Genomic DNA, 20,145 nt, shown 5'->3' with positions numbered 1-20,145 from the left:
ACGACTGTAAAGTCCTGCTCACTGGCCTCTCCAAACGAGCCTTAACACAGCTGCAGTACATCCAGAACACTGCTGCTGCTCGGGTCAGGACTAGAACCAGGAAGTATGAGCACATAAGTCCTGTGCTCAGGCCTCTGCACTGGCTCCTGTAGCTCAAAGAATAGACTTTAAAGCAGCTCTGCTTGTATAAGTCTCTCCATGGCCTAGGTCCAAAGTACATCTCCCACATGAGCCACATGAACCATCTCACACTCTGAGGACTTCAGGGACCGGCCTCCTGCTGGTGCCCAGAGTCAGGACTAAACATGGGGAATCAGTGTTTCAGTTTTATGCAGCTAAAACTTGGAACAGTCTTCCTGAAGATGTGAGACAGGCCTCTACTTTGACAATATTTAAATCCAGGCTCAAAACGGTTCTGTTCAGCTGTGCAGACGACTGAAAGGTTTTTATTCTGCCTCTTCTCCTTTAATGGTAATTTTATGATGACAAAAGAAACATGGACTGATGGACTTTTATTAGACATAGTAAAGTGACAGGAAAGTATTTGAGAAGTGACAGGAAAGGTTTTTTTTTGTTTTGGTTTTTTTTGTTAAGTAATGGGAAAGTTCTTAAACTGAGCAAGACAGTGTTTAAAGAGTGGGAGAGAGAGTTTTTAAAGGGGCAAACGAGTGGGTGAGAGAGTTTGGGTGATTATTTATGTTTTGATTTGTGTGATTTTAATGTCTTTCTTATTCTGTAAAGCACTTTGAATTACTTTGTGTACAAATTGTGCTATACAAATAAACTTGCCTTGCCTTGTTTGTGAGGAGGAAATAACAGTATAAATTATAAAATTATCAAACTTTTACATATTATCGACTTTAAGGATTGATGGCGAAATCAGAGTCAGAGAAACGCGGCAGAGGCCAGGGCACGTGTCCTTGGGCGTCTTCAAACGACTGGAACGCAGAGATGGGTCTGGGAGGGTCCCCCTTCTCACAGAATCTCAGGGCCCCTCGCAGGTCCTCGTACTCAAACCTCAGCACCTGAAACATAAAACTGAATCAATGGAACTGTCGATGTTCAGGTAGAGATGGGACAATAAACAATAATATAGTTTATCATGATAAAAAGGGTCGACAATAATCGTTCGTGGGAGATTTTATATAATCGTGATAATCGCCAACAGAGATAATCGCCATTGTATCACCAGAATGTGCAGAAAAAAAACAAACCTACTTATCCATGGGGGGGTGTACAGCGGGGCCAAAGGGGTCTGTTGTCCCGGGGTTTAGGGGCCTGAAAATTGGACTCTCTTCCTATTAACTTGTATTAGAGTCCTTTTTTTTTCGGTCATTACCCAGAGCTCATGACCATAGGTGAGGGTAGGAATGTAGATTGATTTGTAAATCAAGAGCTTTGCCTTTGGACTCAGCTCCTTCTTCACCACAACGGACCGATACAGCGACCGCATCACTGCAGACGCTGCACCGATCCGCCTGTCAATCTCACACTCCATCCGTCCCTCACTCGTGAACAAGACCCCAAGATACTTGAACTCCTCCACTTGAGGCAGAGACTCACCACCCACCCGGAGAGGGCAAACCACCTTTTGAGAACACCTTTGAGAACCATGGCCTCAGATTTGGAGGAGCTGATTCTCACCCCAGCCGCTTCACACTCGGCTGCAAACCGCCCCAGTGCCTGCTGCAGGTCCTGGCTCGAAGAAGCCATCAGGACAACATCATCTGCAAACAGCAGAGATGAGATCCTGTGGCCCCCAGGGGCCCTCTGGCCCCTGGCTGCACCTAGAAATTCTGTCCATAAATATAATGAACAGAACCGGTGACAAAGGGCAGCCCTGGCGGAGTCCAACATGCACTGGGAACAGGTCTGACTTACTGCCGGCAATGAACACAGCTCCTGCTCCGGTCATACAGGGACCAGACAGCCCTTAGCAAAGAGCCCCGGACCCCATACTCCCAGAGCACCCCCCAAAGGACACCACGAGGGACACGGTCGAATGCCTTCTCCAGATCCACAAAACACATGTGGACTGGTTGGGCAAACTCCCATGAGCCCTCGAGGACCCGATGGAGAGTATAGAGCAATGTTCGACTATCGGTCAGATTCTCCTCTCCAGTACCCTGGAGTAGACCTTACCGGGAAGGCTGAGGAGTGTGATTCCCCTGTAATTGGAACACACCCTCCGGTCCCCCTTCTTATACAGAGGGCCCACCACCCCGGTCTGCCACTCCAGTGGTACTGTCCCCGACCGCCACGCGATGTTGCAGAGACGTGTCAGCCAAGACAGCCCCACAACATCCAGAGACTTGAGGTACTCGGGACAGATCTCGTCCACCCCCGGAGACTTGCCACTGAGGAGCCTGCCAACCACCTCAGTGACTTCAGCCAGGGTGATGGTTGAGTCCACTTCCGGGTCCCCAGTCTCTGCTTCCTCCTCGGAAGACGTGACGTAGGAATTGAGGAGATCCTCAAAGTATTCCTTCCACCGCCCGACAACATCCCCAGTCAAGGTCAGCAGCTCTCCACCCGCACTGTATACAGTGTTGATGAAGCACTGCTTCCCCCTCCTGAGGCGTCGGACGGTTTGCCAGAATCTCTTCGAGGCCATCCAATTGTCGTCCTCCATGGCCTCCCCGAGCTCCTCCCAACCCCGAGTTTTTGCCTCTGCGACCGCACGAGCCGCAGTACGAGTCCCACGAGCCAACAAGGCTCGATAGGACTCCTTCTTCAGCTTGATGGCATCCCTTACTTCCGGTGTCCACCACCGGGTTTGGGGATTGCTGCGACAAGCACCACAGACTTTACGACCACAGCTACGAGCAGCCGCATCGACAATAGAGGTGGAGAACATGGCCCACTTGGAGTCAATGTCCCCAGCCTCCCCCGGGATCAGGGAGAAGCTCTACCGGAGGTGGGAGTCGAAGACCCCCCTGACAGAGGGCTCCGCCAGACGTTCCCAGCAGACCCTAACAATGCGCTTGGGCCTGCCAGGTCTGTCCGGCTTCCTCCTCGGATCCAACTCACCACCAGGTGGTGATCAGTTGACAGCTCAGTCCCTCTCTTCACCCAAGTGTCCAAGACACACGGTCGGAGGTCAGATGACACGACAACAAAGTTGATCATCGACCTCCGACCTATTGGGAAGATTGACATTATAATTATTCATATCCAGAACATTTGAACTGTCAATTAATCGTTAATCTCAATTATTTTGGGCATGATAATCGTGACACTAAATTTCAAAATCATCCAATGTCTATATTCAGGAAGAGGAGGGACCTTTTATACTTGTGATACAGCTCAAGATGAACAAAAATGCCAAATACGTCTTCAGTAGATTTATATTTGAAGTGAATCCAGACCTTACGGCCGACGTGCAGAGCCAAAGCCACATTGTCCCACACAAAGTATCTGAGTCTGAATTCCCCATCCTCATCGTAAAAAGGGGCGGACTTCACCGACAGAGAGTTCTGATCCCGATTCACCACAAGCTCAAAGCTGCACAAACAAAAAGAAAGAGTTTAACACTTTTCTGTTTCCTGTTTGAGAAAAGAACTCAGCCTAAATCTGCAGAGTTTGTGCGTTAAACATGAATGAAACAAAACACAACATCAGGTCTGTTTGTGATGAGGAAACGACATTTAAACATAGATCAGAAAACACTGATCTAATCTTAATCATTCTTAATAAACTATTTGTTCATCATGATTTCAATTTATGTAAATGTTTTATTAAAGAGGACATTTTACTTCTATGGGGCATTAACTGTAACACATCACATATTTAGATCACCGTGTTACTTTTTATTGTTTTGAAAAACTATATTTACCCAAAACAGCGTATTATGTTTTATAAGTTTCACTTTTGTTTTGACGCTCTGAGTCTCCCCTCCCTGTGCTCTCCACGCTAAGTCACTGCTCCTTCAGAGCACGATCACAACACAATCAGCTGCATCCCAGTAATGAAACTACTGCATATCACATCAGGTTTGTGAAGTCATAGTGTAAAGTTTTGTGTGATATTTGTGTGTATTTATGGAGAATTTTCGTGTGTTGTAGGGTTGTGGGCGGAGTCTTGTACAGAATCTTACAGCTAAACATAAGGAGGGTTTGAATAGGGCCCGGGAGAGATCTCTAAATTACTCAAACATGTTTTTGTTGAAGGAACAACATTATAACATGGGAGAAAGCTAAAAAATCAACTTTGTATGATACTCCCTCTTTACTGACGTGTCTTACTCATGTGTCTCGCTCAAGTGTCTCGCTCATGTGTCTCGCTCATGTGTCTCGCTCATGTGTCTCGCTCATGTGTCTCGCTCATGTGTCTCGCTCATGTGTCTCACTCATGTGTCTCACTCATGTGTCTCGCTCATGGCTTGCGGTCTCCAGAGGACGTGTGGGCGTGGCTCCTCTCTGAAGGCGCAGATAGAGCTCGGTTCCTCCTTCAGCTCAGGGAACTCACGAAACGTCTCCTGATTGGTCGGACTCGGGCTGTGGACTAGAACTGCATACATCACCTGTTGTTTGTACAGGACGGTCTTCCACACCCGCATCACCGGCTTCTGCCCCCCACAGAACTGACAACAACAAGAACACGCTCCGTTTAAGTATTATAATATGTGACTGTGGCCTTTTAAACAACACTGGATTTGCCTATGGAACTTTAACCCAAGATCCTACACTACATTTACACACAAAACTAAGCAGGATTTTGTATTAAAATCTTAAATATAATGACATATAACAGAACCTGTCATATGCACTTCAAGTACCTCCCCCGGCTCTCCCACTCCCCAGACACTTCCCCCATGTAGACCACAGATTCCCAGAGGACCCACCTGTCGGCTGTACTTCTCCAGGACGTCCTGCAGGGGGAGCGTGAAGCAAAATGAGCCCAGTCTGGAGCTGGGCATAAAAGCAGGAGAGGTGGCAAAGGTCTGTAGGACTCCACCTGCACCAGTCACAAAACAAACATGAAGAGTGAAGAGTGAAGAAGTGAAGAAATCGATTTTTTTTTAGCTTTCTACCATGTTATAACGTTGTTCCCTCATCAAAAACATGTCTGAAGTGATTTTATATGACATACATGGATGTATGAGTAATCTAGCGATCTCTCCTCTCTATTTGAACCCTTCTTGTGGTTAACTGTAAGATTCTGTCCACTGCTCCGCCCACAAAAACATGATACAAAACTACACTACAACTTCACAAACCCGATGTGATGTGCAGTAGTTTCACAAGTGGAATGCAGCTGATTGTGTTGTGATGGTGCTCTGAAGGGGGTGGGGGGGACTTAACATGGAGAGCAAAGGGAGGGGAGCGTCAGAGCGTAAAAAACCACCCAAAAAATTAACTTATTATACCATCACCACACCATCACTGCACCACTACACCACACCTTTACCATCACTACACCATCACCACACCATCACCATTACCATCTATACACCAACACCATTACATCACTACACCATCACTACACCATTATCATCACTACTCGATCACTACACCATCACTACACTATCATTACACCATCGCTACACCATTACATCGCTACACCATTATCATCACAACTCTATCACTACTCCATCACCATTACCATCACTACACAATCACCACATCATTACATTACCATCACTACACCATCACTACACCATCACCACACCATCACTACACCATCACTACACCATCACTACACATCACAATCACGACACCATTACCATCACTACACCATTAAGTGACATTTCAGAGGAAGACACAGGAAGTAAAGAAACATGTAAAGCAGATAAACAAACTGTCTGACAAAAAGAATCAGACTTAAACCCAGTGCTGTCGGCCTAATGGACATCGAGCTCTGTCTGACGTGTCCAGCTGTACTTTAGCGCTGTGGACGACTAAAAAGCTCTCAGAACTTTTCTACATCTGTATCTGACCCAAACTGCACTCACAAGACCACACCTGCAGGGGGAGTTAATACAAGAACTGCCAGTTATACAGAAAAAAGTGATTTGATTTTTGACTAATACACATTCTGGTTGACTAAGACTTCATCGACCCTATTAATCGATACAGCGCTGCAGTACTCACGGTCCCCCTGGCTCTGTGGACTTGGCTGGGGCTCTCTGTTGGTCGGTGGGTGGTACGGCTCCTCTGCGCCGTTGGGGTGGACGATGGTCATGGGTCTTGTCTCGGCTTCGGTCAGCTCAGCTCTGCTCACGGTCAGGCTAAACCACACCACTCCAGGCCTCTCTTTCCAGTATCTTGGGCTCCTGAAGCCGGCGTCCTTCAGGATCCCGGAGAGCCCCTCCTCGTCCGTGCAGTGGCTCACGTGGCTCACATGAAGCTCGGGTCGGGGGTAAGATGGGACTGGGACGTGCAGGTAGTTACTATGTACATTTTCGGGTTTGGACTTTAGCTGATTCACGGATAAGTGCTGTGCGTAGTAGTAGTGTGTAGTCTCCATGGTTGAATGGCACAGGACAGTGTGGTAGAATTGACTGACTGAGATAAGACCCGGCCCAAAGCACAAAGTTCACCCACATGACTTTTACTGCAGAAGTAAACACAGTGTTCTATGTCAGAATAATAAATCAATTCTTATTAGGAATGTTTGAGGAGGGCGAGTCTACCATCTACCATTAACCATCCTCTTGTAAGGTATTTTTTAACAATGTAATACTACCCCCAGATGCCTGTAGCCCTACTCACCAAAGACCCCCACCCTGAGAGGGTCGTAAAGCAATCTACAGCACTGGGGCCAAGAAGATAACATCTAGGACCAGGGCCACTTCTTATCTGTGGCCCTGTTCACCAAGGACTGAGTGCCCCCATCCTGTGAGGGTCATAAAACAATGAGATTGATTGACTTAAAAACGCACATTCAGGGATTTTGCCAAAAAGGTTTTTAATGTGTAACCACATGTTGCCGAGAGGAAGACCCGCCTCACACACTGGGAGGTCTATAAAAGCTGGAAACACAAACATCTCAGGACTCTCTTCTATCCTTTCCTGAGAGTCCGGTGCTCCATTGTTAACTTTACCTGTGATTCCAAACTGAAGCAGCAGCATCGGGACGTATCTGGGGTCAAAAGTTGTTAAAATAATTTGCATAAGTCTCAGGGTGTGTTCAGAATGAGCTCTTAAGCGAAGCAGCCATTTTAACTGTAACTTTTGCAAACATCGTCAAATTCATACAAACCCGATGTAGCGTCTGTTTATTTTAATGAGCTGGGCAAAACGATGCGTGGATTACAATTCTATCTTTAAAAATGGCTCTCCAGCGCCCCCTGCAAATTACATGAAATACTGAGTCACAGGTTGATACGCAGCTCGTAGGTTTTATTATTATTATTATTATTTTGTCACATATTTTTTTCACAAAACACGAGGAAGCAGTTCATACGAGGCTTGCCAAAAGTAGTAAAACAGAAATTTAAATCTGTTAAGTGGACAAAAGGTTGTAGGAGAGAAGACGCTTGGCCGCTCGTCCTCTTTCTTAACAAAATGGATTCTTTACGTCCCCTCTCAAACCATTTCTTTTCTCTGGCTAAGATCTGTGCCTTACTATGTTCAAAGTGGTGGTTAGAGGCTTTGAGATGGAGATGCACAGCAGACTGGAGTCCTGAGGAGCTCTCACGACGGCGTTGGTGCATTCTCTTATGAAGAAACGGAACAGCCACTCCAAATTTTGTTAGGAAAGACAATCCATCTTTGAACAGGAATGGGACCTTTGACATTATTTTTCCATCTTTAGACCTATATCTAAACAGAAAACGAGAGTGCTAGCCCGTATGCACAGGTCACAAACACAGACGGTAAACAAAAGGTGTGTTAGCTTCAGTCTAGCCCGCCCCTCTCTTCAGATGTAAGGCACAACTTTTATGATTTTTTTCTTTTACTATGGATCATACCTGGACGACTGAGGGATTACACAGACATCTTACCAAAAGTATCAAAAATAAGATGCTAACTAATACTAAAACTAGTATCGAAACTACTGTAGATACTCATTTTACTCATTTTTAACTGTAAGGAGGGTTCAAATAAGGATAGATCGCTAGATGATTCAAACACGGATGACCTAAAACCTCTTCAGGCGTGTTTTTTGGTGAGGGAAGATAAGATAAGATAAGATCTGCCTTTATTAGTCCCACAGAGGGGAAATTCCAGTATTGCACCGCACAGTTAAAGAACAGAAGGAAAATGGAACATGCAATAAAACAAGATAATAGAAAAATAGCTTAAAATAGTTTAAAAAATGGACTTTAAAATGAACTGAACATAGACTCTGAAACCTTCACACAACGAGGGAGGGAACTGCGTTATAACATGGGAGAAAGCAAAAAAAAACAACACAATTATTGCAGAATATTCCCGTTTTAAATAAGGACATGAACAGCGAACAGTCATGTGGCTTGTTGTGGTGCGCGGTCCACACTTTGAGAACCTCTCGTATATAATGACACACTTTTCCAGTTTAATGTAATGAATCAAACAAGGCAGTTTGACTCATCAGCGCCGCAGTAAATGCGGCTTTGGACAAAGGCTGAATTAGCTCTATTAAGTGGAATGGCTCTGCAGCTAATGGTGCGTTTGAGTGTTGCTCGTCAAGTTCACCATCAAAAAGTTGTCCAACAAAAATAAAAAATAGGCTTTAAATGCAACACAGTCTTATCAAAGGACAGTGGAGGGCGGAAAAGCATTAGCAGCTTAAAGGGGCATTAAAGGTACAGTACATAGTCTGTGTAAAGAAGTGGACGGAGCGTGACGTCGCCCACAGCGTTCGGATGCAGTCAAATGAAGCTCATCGAGGTTAGCGGTTATTTACGCACACAAAAAAACACCAGAACGGATTAATCTGAACATTTTAAGACCAAAATGACGAGTCTGACAACAGCTTTCAAATAGAAAATGAACTGGAGCTGGAGTTGTAAGCGCGCCCATGCTCACTTCCTGTTTGTAACTCAGGGGCTAGCGCGTTAGCTATGTGCAAAAGCTGTCAAAACTATTCTGTATCCGTATGTATCTGACGCAAACTGCACCCGCAAGACGACACCTGCAGGGGGAGTTCATGCAAATGCTACTATTTATACAGAAAATGACTATGAATGCGTATGTAGCCCCTTTAAATATGATTGGGCCTATAGGATGTCGTGATGTCATCTGAAACCCTGTAATTAAGATAGAAAATGGCCGCCGGTTTGTGTCCTGGGCTGAAGTAATGACACGGAGGCCTAATGTCTCCGTTACAGCGAGGGGGAGGAGGTAATTATAAAGTTCATTAGTGTAATGAGAAAGCCAGCGTTTTATAAAGTCTTCATCAGTAACAGCATCCAACACAAAACACTCACTGAATCACACAGCTCAGGGCGACTCGTTTACAACTTCGCCAAACTGCAAGCTAACTTTATTTTTTATGTGAAGACGTTTAAACATGAGACTTAAAGGTGGTGTTTTCTTGGATTCTCTTAAAGGGCCGGTACGCGATGTTTTCCCCCCATGCGTTTGAGCAAAACCGTCCGCGCGCTAGTACAGATTTGTTGTGTACGCAGATGTTGAGGTCAAAATAAGTCCACTGTGTACCATCTGGATCTAATTAGAAAGCATTTTATTGTACGAAAATCAGGAAATACGCGTTAGCTTGATAGTTCTGGTTGCTAAAAGTTGCAAAAAGCGCTTACTATGAGCGCAAACTGAAAAATTAGCAAAAGGACTGTGCTGTTTCTACTCCGTATTTATAAACAGAGTTGATGGAGCACTTCCAGCTTCATCGACTCTGGCTCCAATTCACTTTCTATTGAAAAACCGTGTCCCTTCTCTCTGTAACTGCTGCTGTCGGACTCGTCATTTTGGTCTTAAATGTTCGTATTAACCCTCTACATGATCCTGGTGTTTTTATTTCACTATTGTGTCGGTAAATGAAGATACGAACATTAATAACAGACAAATCAGGCGCCCGTTAGCATTAGCGACAGGTTTGAGTGACAGCGTTGCTAAGTGCCCGCTCCCTGCTAAACCAGTGGTGTGGGCGGGAAGTGGCGTTACCTTCAACAGTCTCGCTCTGGATTGGCTCTTCGGTTGCTATGATACTCGTAGTCAGAAATACAAGTATGAAACTCGGCTCCAAATTAGCCGCTATAACTGCTAGCGTCGATGAGCTTCATTTGACTGGAGCGAGCGCTGTGGGTGACGTCGCACATAACTCTATAACAAATTCGGACCAGTTCTGTCTCATTTTATTTTAGTTAAATGGAAATAAATGCTGTTTTTTTCCGTCTCTGCTCTGGTATCGGTTAATATCGGTTAGCGGGAGATGCTTAAAGGAATTAGCATCAGAACTGAAAAAGCTCTTACGCACAGTTCCTTCAGCGTCCAATCGAGAACGTGCAAACTCCACACAGAAAGTCCCCACACGTTCTGGGAATTGAACCGGGGACCTCGTTGTAAATGGGACGACCTATGCGTTTGTCCTCCATCTTCGTCCTCTGTCTTTGCCTCTGAGACGGCGCACTTCTCACACACACACACACACACACACACACACATGTTCCACGCCGGTGCCTTGTTGACGTGTGACGGGTCTGACAGTGAGTGAGTGAGTCTCTGTGAAAAAAAAAAACGCGTCTCTGCGCCGACAGAAACGCAGCCCGAAAAAAATAAAACGAAAGAGGAGGAACAATCGAGAGAGAACACACACGGCGAGTTTATTCTGCGGCGGGAGAGTCTCGAGCAGAGGGCGTGTCCGCGATGCAACGGGAAACACACAGGGGGCGACGGTAGCTCAGCTGGAAGAGCGTTTGTCCACTGGTCTGAATCTGCATTTCGAATCCCTTTCTCCACATAAAAGTCACTGGTGGAGGAGGTTGACGGTGCGATTCCTGCTCCACACTTCGCCCCCAGTGTCTGTGTAAACTGGTGTATGAATGTGTAAGTGTTTCCTTGATGTAAAGAGTTTTCGAGCAACTTAAAAAACGGAAAAACGCCGTATAAAAATGTGACCGTTTACAATTTACCGTTTACCCTAACAGAGGATTCAAAATGGGTGACTTTTCAAAATGTTTTAAATGCTTCTGTAGCTCACCAAACCTCACTGTGACACAAAATATTTAGTCAAAATGACGTTTAGTTCAAGTTCTGAATGGGCTAGTTTTGTTTAATTTTTCCTTTGTCCAATCTTAAAGGGGAGTATTGCGCAAAATAGATGTTTTTAAAGCTTTTTCCCCGTGTTATAACGTTGTTCCCGCATCAAAAACACGTCTGAAGAGGTTTTAAATGGCATCCATGCACGTTTGAGTCATCTAGAGATCTCTCCCAGGCCCTATTGAAACCGTCCTTAATGTTTGTACAAGGCTCCGCCCACAACCCTACATCACCCACGCTCCACACGACAACTCTCCATAAATATACAACAACATGATACAAAACTGTGCACTACGACTTCACAAACCTGGTGTGATTTGCAGTAGTTTCATTAGTGGGATAAAGCTGATTGTGTTGTGATGGTGCTCTGAAGGGGGAGGGACTCAGCGTAGAGAGCAAAGGAGACTCAGAGCCTCAGAATGAAAGTGAAACTTATAAAATATGTTAATATGTTGTTTTTGGTGAATATAGCATTTTCAAAACAATTAAAGAAAAAATGGCGATTTAAATATAAATACCTCCTCTTTAATACCCCGTAGAAGTAAATACCTCCTCTTTAATACCCCGTAGAAGTAAATACCTCCTCTTTAATACCCCGTAGAAGTAAATACCTCCTCTTTAATACCCCATAGAAGCAAAGTACCTCCTCTTTAATACCCCATAGAAGTAAAATACCTCCTCTTTAATACCCCATAGAAGTAAATACCTCCTCTTTAATACCCCATAGAAGTAAAATACCTCCTCTTTAATACCCCATAGAAGTAGTACCTGGAGGAGTAAAGGGGAGAGTGAGGGAGGAGGAGGGGGCGGAGTCTGGAGGCATAAGAAACACTGTGATTGGTCTGACGGGTATCCACACTTCAAACTCCGCCCCCTTGCAGCCAGGTGTTTGTGATCAGAAACACCTGGATGTAACCGGGGCAGTCTTTTGTGATGTCACCAACTACTTGAGGCACTGAAGACAGCACAAAGTTAGATTTAGACGTGTTTTTTTTGTTTTTTTGAACCTAGTTTGCTCTAAAATTGCCCAAAAAAGCATTAAGAGCAGTACACAACGCTGTCCAAACACCACACACACAGTTTAGTCGTGGAAAAAAAAAGTGGATTTCGTTTTTTTAGTCCCACTTTAAGTTTGAAATTCCATTAGCGAACTTTTCCCTCCGAACACTAATGCTCCCTCCATTACCTGTTCACACTTACTCAACGAGAACTCATCAAATCTCTTCTTCTTCTTCTTCTTCTTCTCTGCTCCGTGTTCTCTCCCCAACGACCAAATTTAAAAACTTTACAACAAAAAAAAACCCCGCAATCCAAACGGTTCCCCGCAGCGCCGGCTCGGATTGTTTATTAAATCTTTGGTAATTAAAAACATATATTTGCAGTTCTCCTCGTCGGGACGTTAGCGCCGCGGATGCTAATTGCTGACTGATAAAACGGTCGTACTCGGCTGCGTCCAAAATGTTGGCGTTGGGGACTTGTTGGATGTTGTTGCGCGGTGAGGAGGTAATGGAGGAGCCTTGTAATAGCACTATTAGTCTAATGGAAGCGTCGTTAGGAACTTGATTGTAACATTAGATGCCTTCACACTTTGCTGCTCACTATTAGGATTTGAGTTCTGACATCGTCGCGTTTATAAAGATTGCATTTGTTTCAATCAGTTTGTACTTGTAGCTCGGGTTTAATTGAAAACGCTTTGTTTACATGACGGCAAAAGAGAGCTTCAATCCTCCGGAACTTTTTTAAAAATCTGGTCTTTTCCGAGTAAAATAAAGTGCGGTCACGTTTTTTTTAATATCGTGTGTTTCCACTTTCGGAGCTCGTTACGTCAAGGAATCGCTCACAAATTCGTGCGTCGGTGTGCGCGGACACTGGGGGCGCGGTGGGTTAAGCGTCTCGCCCAAGGGCACGACAACAGCGTTCGTCTGTAGGAGCTGGAATCACACCGCCAACCTGTGTATGTTTTTTTTTTTTTTAGAAATATAACGATAAAAACTCAAATGTGTCGTGTTTGTGTCTCTACAGTGATGATCTGTGACACTCGTGGATTATTATGTTCTAATTTACACATTTTAAGTCACGATATTCGTAAACGTCATCACAATTAAGAGGCGTGTAGCTGTTGGCGCCCCCTATGGACAGATGCACGTCACACTAGAGGAACACATTTAAAAAAAAAACAACAAGAAGAAAACAAAAATGAGAAGAAACAGCTATAACATGGTTCAAACCTCTGGAACGTCAAGTTTGCAGAACAGGTCTGATTTAAACTGATTTCAGCGTTTTTCCTTTTGAAATATTGATTTAATTAATTTTATTTTTATTTCGCAGTGAGGGTCATGGGGCATGTACAAGGCACTCTCCAGGGTTTTGAGAATCCCACATCTTTAAAGTCCATCACTGACATGTTAGCTTGCGTGTGTTAGCTTGTGTGTGTGAACTTGGATGTGTTAGCTTGCGTGTGTTAGATTGCGCGTGTGAGCTTGCGTGTGTGAGCTTGCATGTGTTTGATTGTGTGTGTTAGCCTGCGTGTGTTAGCTTGCGTGTGTGAGCTTGCATGTGTTTGATTGCGTGTGTTAGCTTGCGTGTGTTAGCTTGCGTGTGTTAGCTTGCGTGTGTTAGATTGTGCGTGTTAGCTTGTGTGTGTTAGCTTGGATGTGTTAGATTGCGTGTGTTTGATTGCATGTGTTAGCTTACGTGTGTTAGCTTCATGTTCTAGTTCAGTTCTAGTTTAAAGGTGCTTCTGGGCGAGTCCTTGTTTGGTCCGACTTTAGTCCTAGATTAGCTTTGAGTTTAAGTTAAAGCTGCACTGTGTAACTTTTCTGGTGGTGCATTAAACTTTAATCTCTAAGATAAAACTCAAGTAACACCACAGGGCCAAGTCTTTTGTTGTTGTTTTTTTGTTGTTTTTTTTTCCTGCAATTGAGTAAATGTAAAATGCCATACTGTGAAACATTTCAGGTAAATTCAGGCGATCACATCTTTGAGAAAAAATAAATAAAATCTATTTAATTCTAGTGTATTTATATTACACTTTTATAACAACATAAGCAGAAAAAGTCAAGACAAAACAAATACACAGATCAGATGATACAAAGGAGAAAAAAACAACAATAAAACACCAACAGATCCTGACAAACTACGAATGTGCTCTGATAATTGGGAGCAACGTTAAACGGCAGATAATATTAATATTTTCTTATCAATAATACAATAAAGTGCAAAAAAGGTTTGAATTAAAAAATAAAAAACAAACAAACTTTCAGTCTTGATAATTGCTGATGAGTTGTTGTTGTTTACCTTGGTCCATGTTCTTTCTACTTTGGTTATTTGAATCCTTGTGGCGTATTCACTGGAACAGAATGTAAAATCAAACTAGAATATTACATTTATATACAGGTGTAAATAGTAGTATTTCTCTCAGAGTCACTCTTCTTCCACTCTCCTGGTCCAATCCACAGACTGCAGTTCAAAGTGGTGGGTGCAGTACCTGGTGTCAGCCTGTAGGTGTCTCTCTTTTTCTTCAGTAGTGAGTGGGGCCCTCTGGACTCCACACTCCTCCTGTAGATATGGATTTACTCTGTGTGTGGAGCAGGGCTGTTTGCTTTGGAAAACATTTTACCCCCAGTGTTAATGATTATAAGGATTTCTGCAAAAAAAAATAAAATAAAATAAATAAATAAATAAAATAAAAAAACAAATAAATACATAAATAAAATACACAATAAAAAAAAAATATATATATATAAAATAAATACATAAAATAAAAAATAAATACATAAATAAATAAAATACACAATACATAAAAAATAAAATATAAAATAAATACATAAAATAAAAAATAAATAAATACATAAATAAATAAAATACAAAATAAATAAATAAATAAAATATAAAATAAATAGATAAAAATAAATAAATACATAAATACATAAATAAAATACACAATAAATACTTAATAAATAAATAGAATAATAATAAAATAAAAATAAAATACTACTATGACTAATAATAAGTCTAAAATTACACACACCATTAAAGTGCATATGGTTTTCATGTTTGTCTAATTCTGACCTGTTTTAGTGGATAGAACCAGCGCTAAATATTTAACACAGTTTTAAATCAGTTAAGTGTCAGTTTGTGGGAAATAAAACGTTGAAAATAAAAATTGAAAAACACAGAACGTAGCTCTGAGTTGTAAATTAACTGAACTCCATTTAACAAAACAAAGGTGTTGTCGTATTTGTATCAGTCTAATCATAATTATATTGTATTTTAGACACGTTTTGGTCCTTGTTTACGTCACGGTTGCTATGGTAACAGTTATGAAATGACCTCTACGTACAGTTATGACACATCTGCGGCTCGTGTCTAACCAGGAAGTAACGTTATAAACCTTCACCAGAATTAAAAAGCTAGAAAAACAAAGCAATATTTTTGGTAGAATCTTAAATAAAATGATATTAAGACATATTTTTAAACAAATAAATGCTGAATTGTGGCGAATGAAGGCTTCTATACACCATATTTAAGTAAAGTGTTATTACATTATTTTGCATTCATCATAAATCATGATTATTATGATTATTTTTGGACATTTTGATTAAATAACGCCGCTGTTTTTGGAGTAAAAAGTGTTGTTTTAGAGTTGGTATGGCCCAGATACAATTATGAAACTATGATTATTTGAGTAGTTGAATAGTCACGATTATTTGGTTGAATCGTTGCAGTTGTATATTTGGTTGAAACAGCAGTAGAGAATCTCATAAAAATGTATTAATATAGATTTATCTTTGACGCAAAAACGTTACAACAACAGACATTTAAAAACACACGACCCAAAAGAGTGAACAACTCTTGCTACTCTTGCTAAATATGCTATACGCTACATATTTATATAATCACCTATTTTAAAGTAAAGTATAACAGGTCCAGGCTGTTACTACGGTAATAAGAAATGTTCAATGAAATCACCAGTTATTTGTGTTTTGTTAAGAGCCCATTGATAAAACGTTTGAGACAAAATGACTGTGTTTTGTTCAAATATTAAAGTCCATTTGACAGTTTAATATGTTTTTCTAATTCTGACGTTGGTGGATTGTACCTGCGCTAAATATTTATCAGATTTTTGCGTCAGTTAAGTGTCAGTTTGTGGAGAAAATGTTGAAAATAAAAGTATAAAAATACAGGAAGTAGCTCTGAGTTGTGAAACAGAATGCCAAAATGCTACGACAAACAGGCTCCATGCACGTTAGCACGCTCGCTAGCTCACCACGTCACAAAGCTAACAGACACTTTTATTAAAATCTGAAAAAATAAACTAAACAACATATTAAAATTCAACTTAATTAAAAAAACAAAACAACCAAACAAAAACAAAACACCTGATTATTTCTATATGTAAAATATTTAAGTTTGTGGTGATGTTTTAATGTTTATCATGCCTCAAAATTAGCATTAGCATTAGCATTAAGACAGAAACATGTCTCTGTCTAAACACAAAAGTGTCTCTGGTGAAATATTGATTTTATTTGTGTACTGATCTTTAAATATTCATAGTTTTAACGCGACTTGACAAAAACTTCACAGAGATAAAAGTGGACAGGAAGTAGTGACGCTAACAGTGACGCTAACATCGACACTAACAGTGAGGTTGAGCACAACGAAGGCATTTTTCTGACAGTTTAAACCTTCATTTAACTAAATAAAAGTGTTGTCTTTTATTTGTATTGGTCTAATCATAACTATTGTGTAATTTAAACAAGTTGGGCCCTTGTTTATGTTACGGTTGCTATGGTAACACGTCTCTACATATGTCATATCCGCCGCCTGTGTCCAACCAGGAACTAAAACTGTAACCTTCACTAAAATAACACAACTAGGAAAAAAATTGGCAAGTTTTTGTTTGTAAAATCTTAAATATAACAATGTTTTGGTGAAATAAGAAGCAAACGGAACATGGTGGAGTGTGCGGGAGGAGAAGTGTTTATGTCGGAGCAGGACACAGCTCTTAAACAGAGTTGAACGACTGTCTGAGCTGAAATAAAGGCCTGTGTCTGTGAGCTGAAATAAAGACACGCTCCTCAGGCTGATTTAAGGCGCTAAAGACGAACTGGACACAACAAGAGGAACACACGAACAACAAGAAACACACGAACAACAAGAGAAACACACGAACTAACAACAAGAGAAACACACGAACAACAAGAAACACACGAACAACAAGAGAAACACACGAACAAACAACAAGAGAAACACACGAACAACAAGAGAAACACACGAACAAACAACAAGAGAAACACACGAACAACAAGAGAAACACACGAACAACAAGAAACACACGAACAACAAGAAACACACGAACAAGAGAAACACACGAACAAACAACAAGGGAAACACACGAACAAAAAGAGAAACACACGAACAAGAGAAACACACGAACAAAAAGAGAAACACACGAACAAGAGAAACACACGAACAACAAGAGAAACACACGAACAACAAGAGAAACACACGAACAACGAGAGAAACACACGAACAACAAGAAACACACGAACAACAAGAAACACACGAACAAGAGAAACACACGAACAAACAACAAGGGAAACACACGAACAAAAAGAGAAACACACGAACAAGAGAAACACACGAACAAAAAGAGAAACACACGAACAAGAGAAACACACGAACAACAAGAGAAACACACGAACAAGAGAAGCACACGAACAACAAGAGAAACACACGGACAAGAGAAACACACGAACAACAAGAGAAACACACGAACAACAAGAGAAACACACGGACAAGAGAAACACACGAACAACAAGAGAAACACACGAACAACAAGAGAAACACACGAACAAGAGAAGCACACGAACAACAAGAGAAACACACGAACAAGAGAAACACACGAACAACAAGAGAAACACACGAACAACAAGAGAAACACACGAACAACAAGAGAAACACACGAACAACAAGAGAAACACACGAACAACAAGAGAAACACACGAACAACAAGAGAAACACACGAACAACAAGAGAAACACAGGAAAAACAAGAGAAACACACAAAAAACAAGAGAAACACACGAACAACGAGAGAAACACACGAACAACAAGAGAAGCACACGAACAACGAGAGAAACACACGAACAACAAGAGAAACACACGAACAACAAGAGAGGTCTCTCTGTACAAAAATATGATACAAAACTGTAAACTACGACTTCACAAACCTGATGTGATGTGCAGTGGTTTCATTAGTGGGATGCAGCTGATTGTGTTGTGATCGTGCTCTGAAGGGGGAGGGACTTAGAAGTTAATACCCCATAGAAGTAAAATACCTCCTCTTTAATTATTATGATCTACTTTTAGTTTTTATCTCTTGTGTATTAAAAAAAGTCGTTGTAAATGTATGTGAGCTGTGATGTTCTCAAACTCTCATCCTTCTTTCCCTCTTTCTCTCTCTCTCTCTTTCCTTCTCTTTTGTAATTTTGATTTCTCTCCACCATCTGCATTCTAGTCCTCCTCCTCTCCTCTTTTTTCCTCTTTTTCCTTTTTTCCTCTCCTCTCACACACGGCTCTGCTTTGCACCGATTTCTGCCACAAACGTCTGATTTTCACGATTAGAGCGAGAACACACACATACACACACACACATACACACACACACATACACACACACACACACATATATACACATATACATACACACACACACACATAGAAACACGGAAACACCCCCACCCCCACACACACCCCGACACACACACACATACATGCACACACAGAAACACACAGAGAAATAGAAACACACACATATACACACACACACACCCCGACACACTGAAACACACACCCACACATAGAAACACGGAAACACACAAACACACACTCACACACCCCCCCCCCCCCACACACACAGAAACACACATGCAGAGAAACACACATACACAAACGCACACAAACAGAAACACCCACACACACCCACACACACACACACACACACACACACACACAAAATGGCTGAACATTAGGCCATGTTCACCTTAGAGCTGAAAAATTCATCTTAATTGAATCAAAATCACAAAATTAACAACCAACAACAAATATAATAAAAGACTAAATATCCTGTTTCCTGCTGTAGAGATTTACATCGAGGAACCACACACACATCCATACACATTCACACACACAGCCACACACACACATCCATACACATTCACACACACAGCCACACACACACATCCATACACATTCACACACACACAGCCACACACAGTCACACACAGACACTGTGTATGAATGACAGACTGTATAAAGAAGTGAGTGCGACGTCAGTGGAGAATTTAGAGCTGAGGTTCACATTTGGAATTCTGTGAGTATCATAGCAACCAAAGAGCCAATCCGGAATGAGACTGTTGAAGATAACGTCACTTCTCAGCGAGCTAGTTCTTAGCAACACTGTCAATCAAACCTGATGCTAATGTTAGCGGACAGAAGACTGATTTGTCTGTTTTTAATGTTTATATCTTGATTTACAGACACGAGAGTGAAATAAAAACCTCAGGATCATGTAGAGGGTTAATACGAACATTTAAGACCAAAATGAGTCTGACAGCAGCAGGTACAGAGAGAGGACACAGTTTATCAATAGAAAGTGAATTGGAGCCAGAGTCGATGCAGCCGGAAGTGCGCACATGATCACTTCCTGTTTGTAATGCGGCGCTAGCAGGTTAGCAATGTCTATTTCTATAAACAGTCTCTGGGATATGACCAGTAATTGCAGAGATATTATCAATAAAACGGCTCAGCACGATATGTACACTACTATTAAAGAAATAACTAGTATTTTATGTTGAAAATCACAGTTTATTGTCTAAAAATATCAAAATCTACTTAAAACTTGTATCATTTTTCTCATTGTAGGCGACATACTGGATGGTCTCATTTGTCTTTCGTTCAAAACATCATTTTTGACCCCGTCCCGTGGACAGAACACA

At 41.8% G+C, this 20,145-nt stretch overlaps 1 protein-coding gene across 1 annotated transcript; it reads right to left on the bottom strand.

The window, feature by feature from the left end:
- Nucleotides 1-261: 261 nt before the first annotated feature.
- Nucleotides 262-6,473, bottom strand: LOC117379910 (uncharacterized). The gene is made up of 5 exons (XM_033976609.2): nucleotides 6,093-6,473; nucleotides 4,844-4,956; nucleotides 4,362-4,582; nucleotides 3,369-3,504; nucleotides 262-1,025 (listed from the first exon to the last, which is right to left on the bottom strand). Exons 1-5 carry the CDS (start codon nucleotides 6,466-6,468, stop codon nucleotides 861-863), a joined length of 1,011 nt encoding a protein of 336 aa, XP_033832500.1. The 5' UTR covers nucleotides 6,469-6,473; the 3' UTR covers nucleotides 262-860.
- Nucleotides 6,474-20,145: the final 13,672 nt, after the last annotated feature.

The sequence above is a fragment of the Periophthalmus magnuspinnatus genome, chromosome 13 (genome assembly GCF_009829125.3).
Source record: "Periophthalmus magnuspinnatus isolate fPerMag1 chromosome 13, fPerMag1.2.pri, whole genome shotgun sequence".
NCBI classification, from domain to species: domain Eukaryota; kingdom Metazoa; phylum Chordata; class Actinopteri; order Gobiiformes; family Gobiidae; genus Periophthalmus; species Periophthalmus magnuspinnatus.
The sequence above is the reverse complement of the archived record's forward strand: the minus strand, read 5'-3'. Positions and strand labels throughout refer to the sequence as shown.

Coding starts and splice junctions, on each gene's coding strand:
- LOC117379910 (XM_033976609.2), bottom strand. CDS start 6,468: ATGGAGACTACACACTACTACTACGCACAGCACTTATCCGTGAATCAG. Junction 4,957..6,092: donor TCCACAGAGCCAGGGGGACC/GTGAGTACTGCA, acceptor TGACTGGTGCAG/GTGGAGTCCTACAGACCTTT. Junction 1,026..3,368: donor CTCTGCACGTCGGCCGTAAG/GTCTGGATTCAC, acceptor TTTATGTTTCAG/GTGCTGAGGTTTGAGTACGA.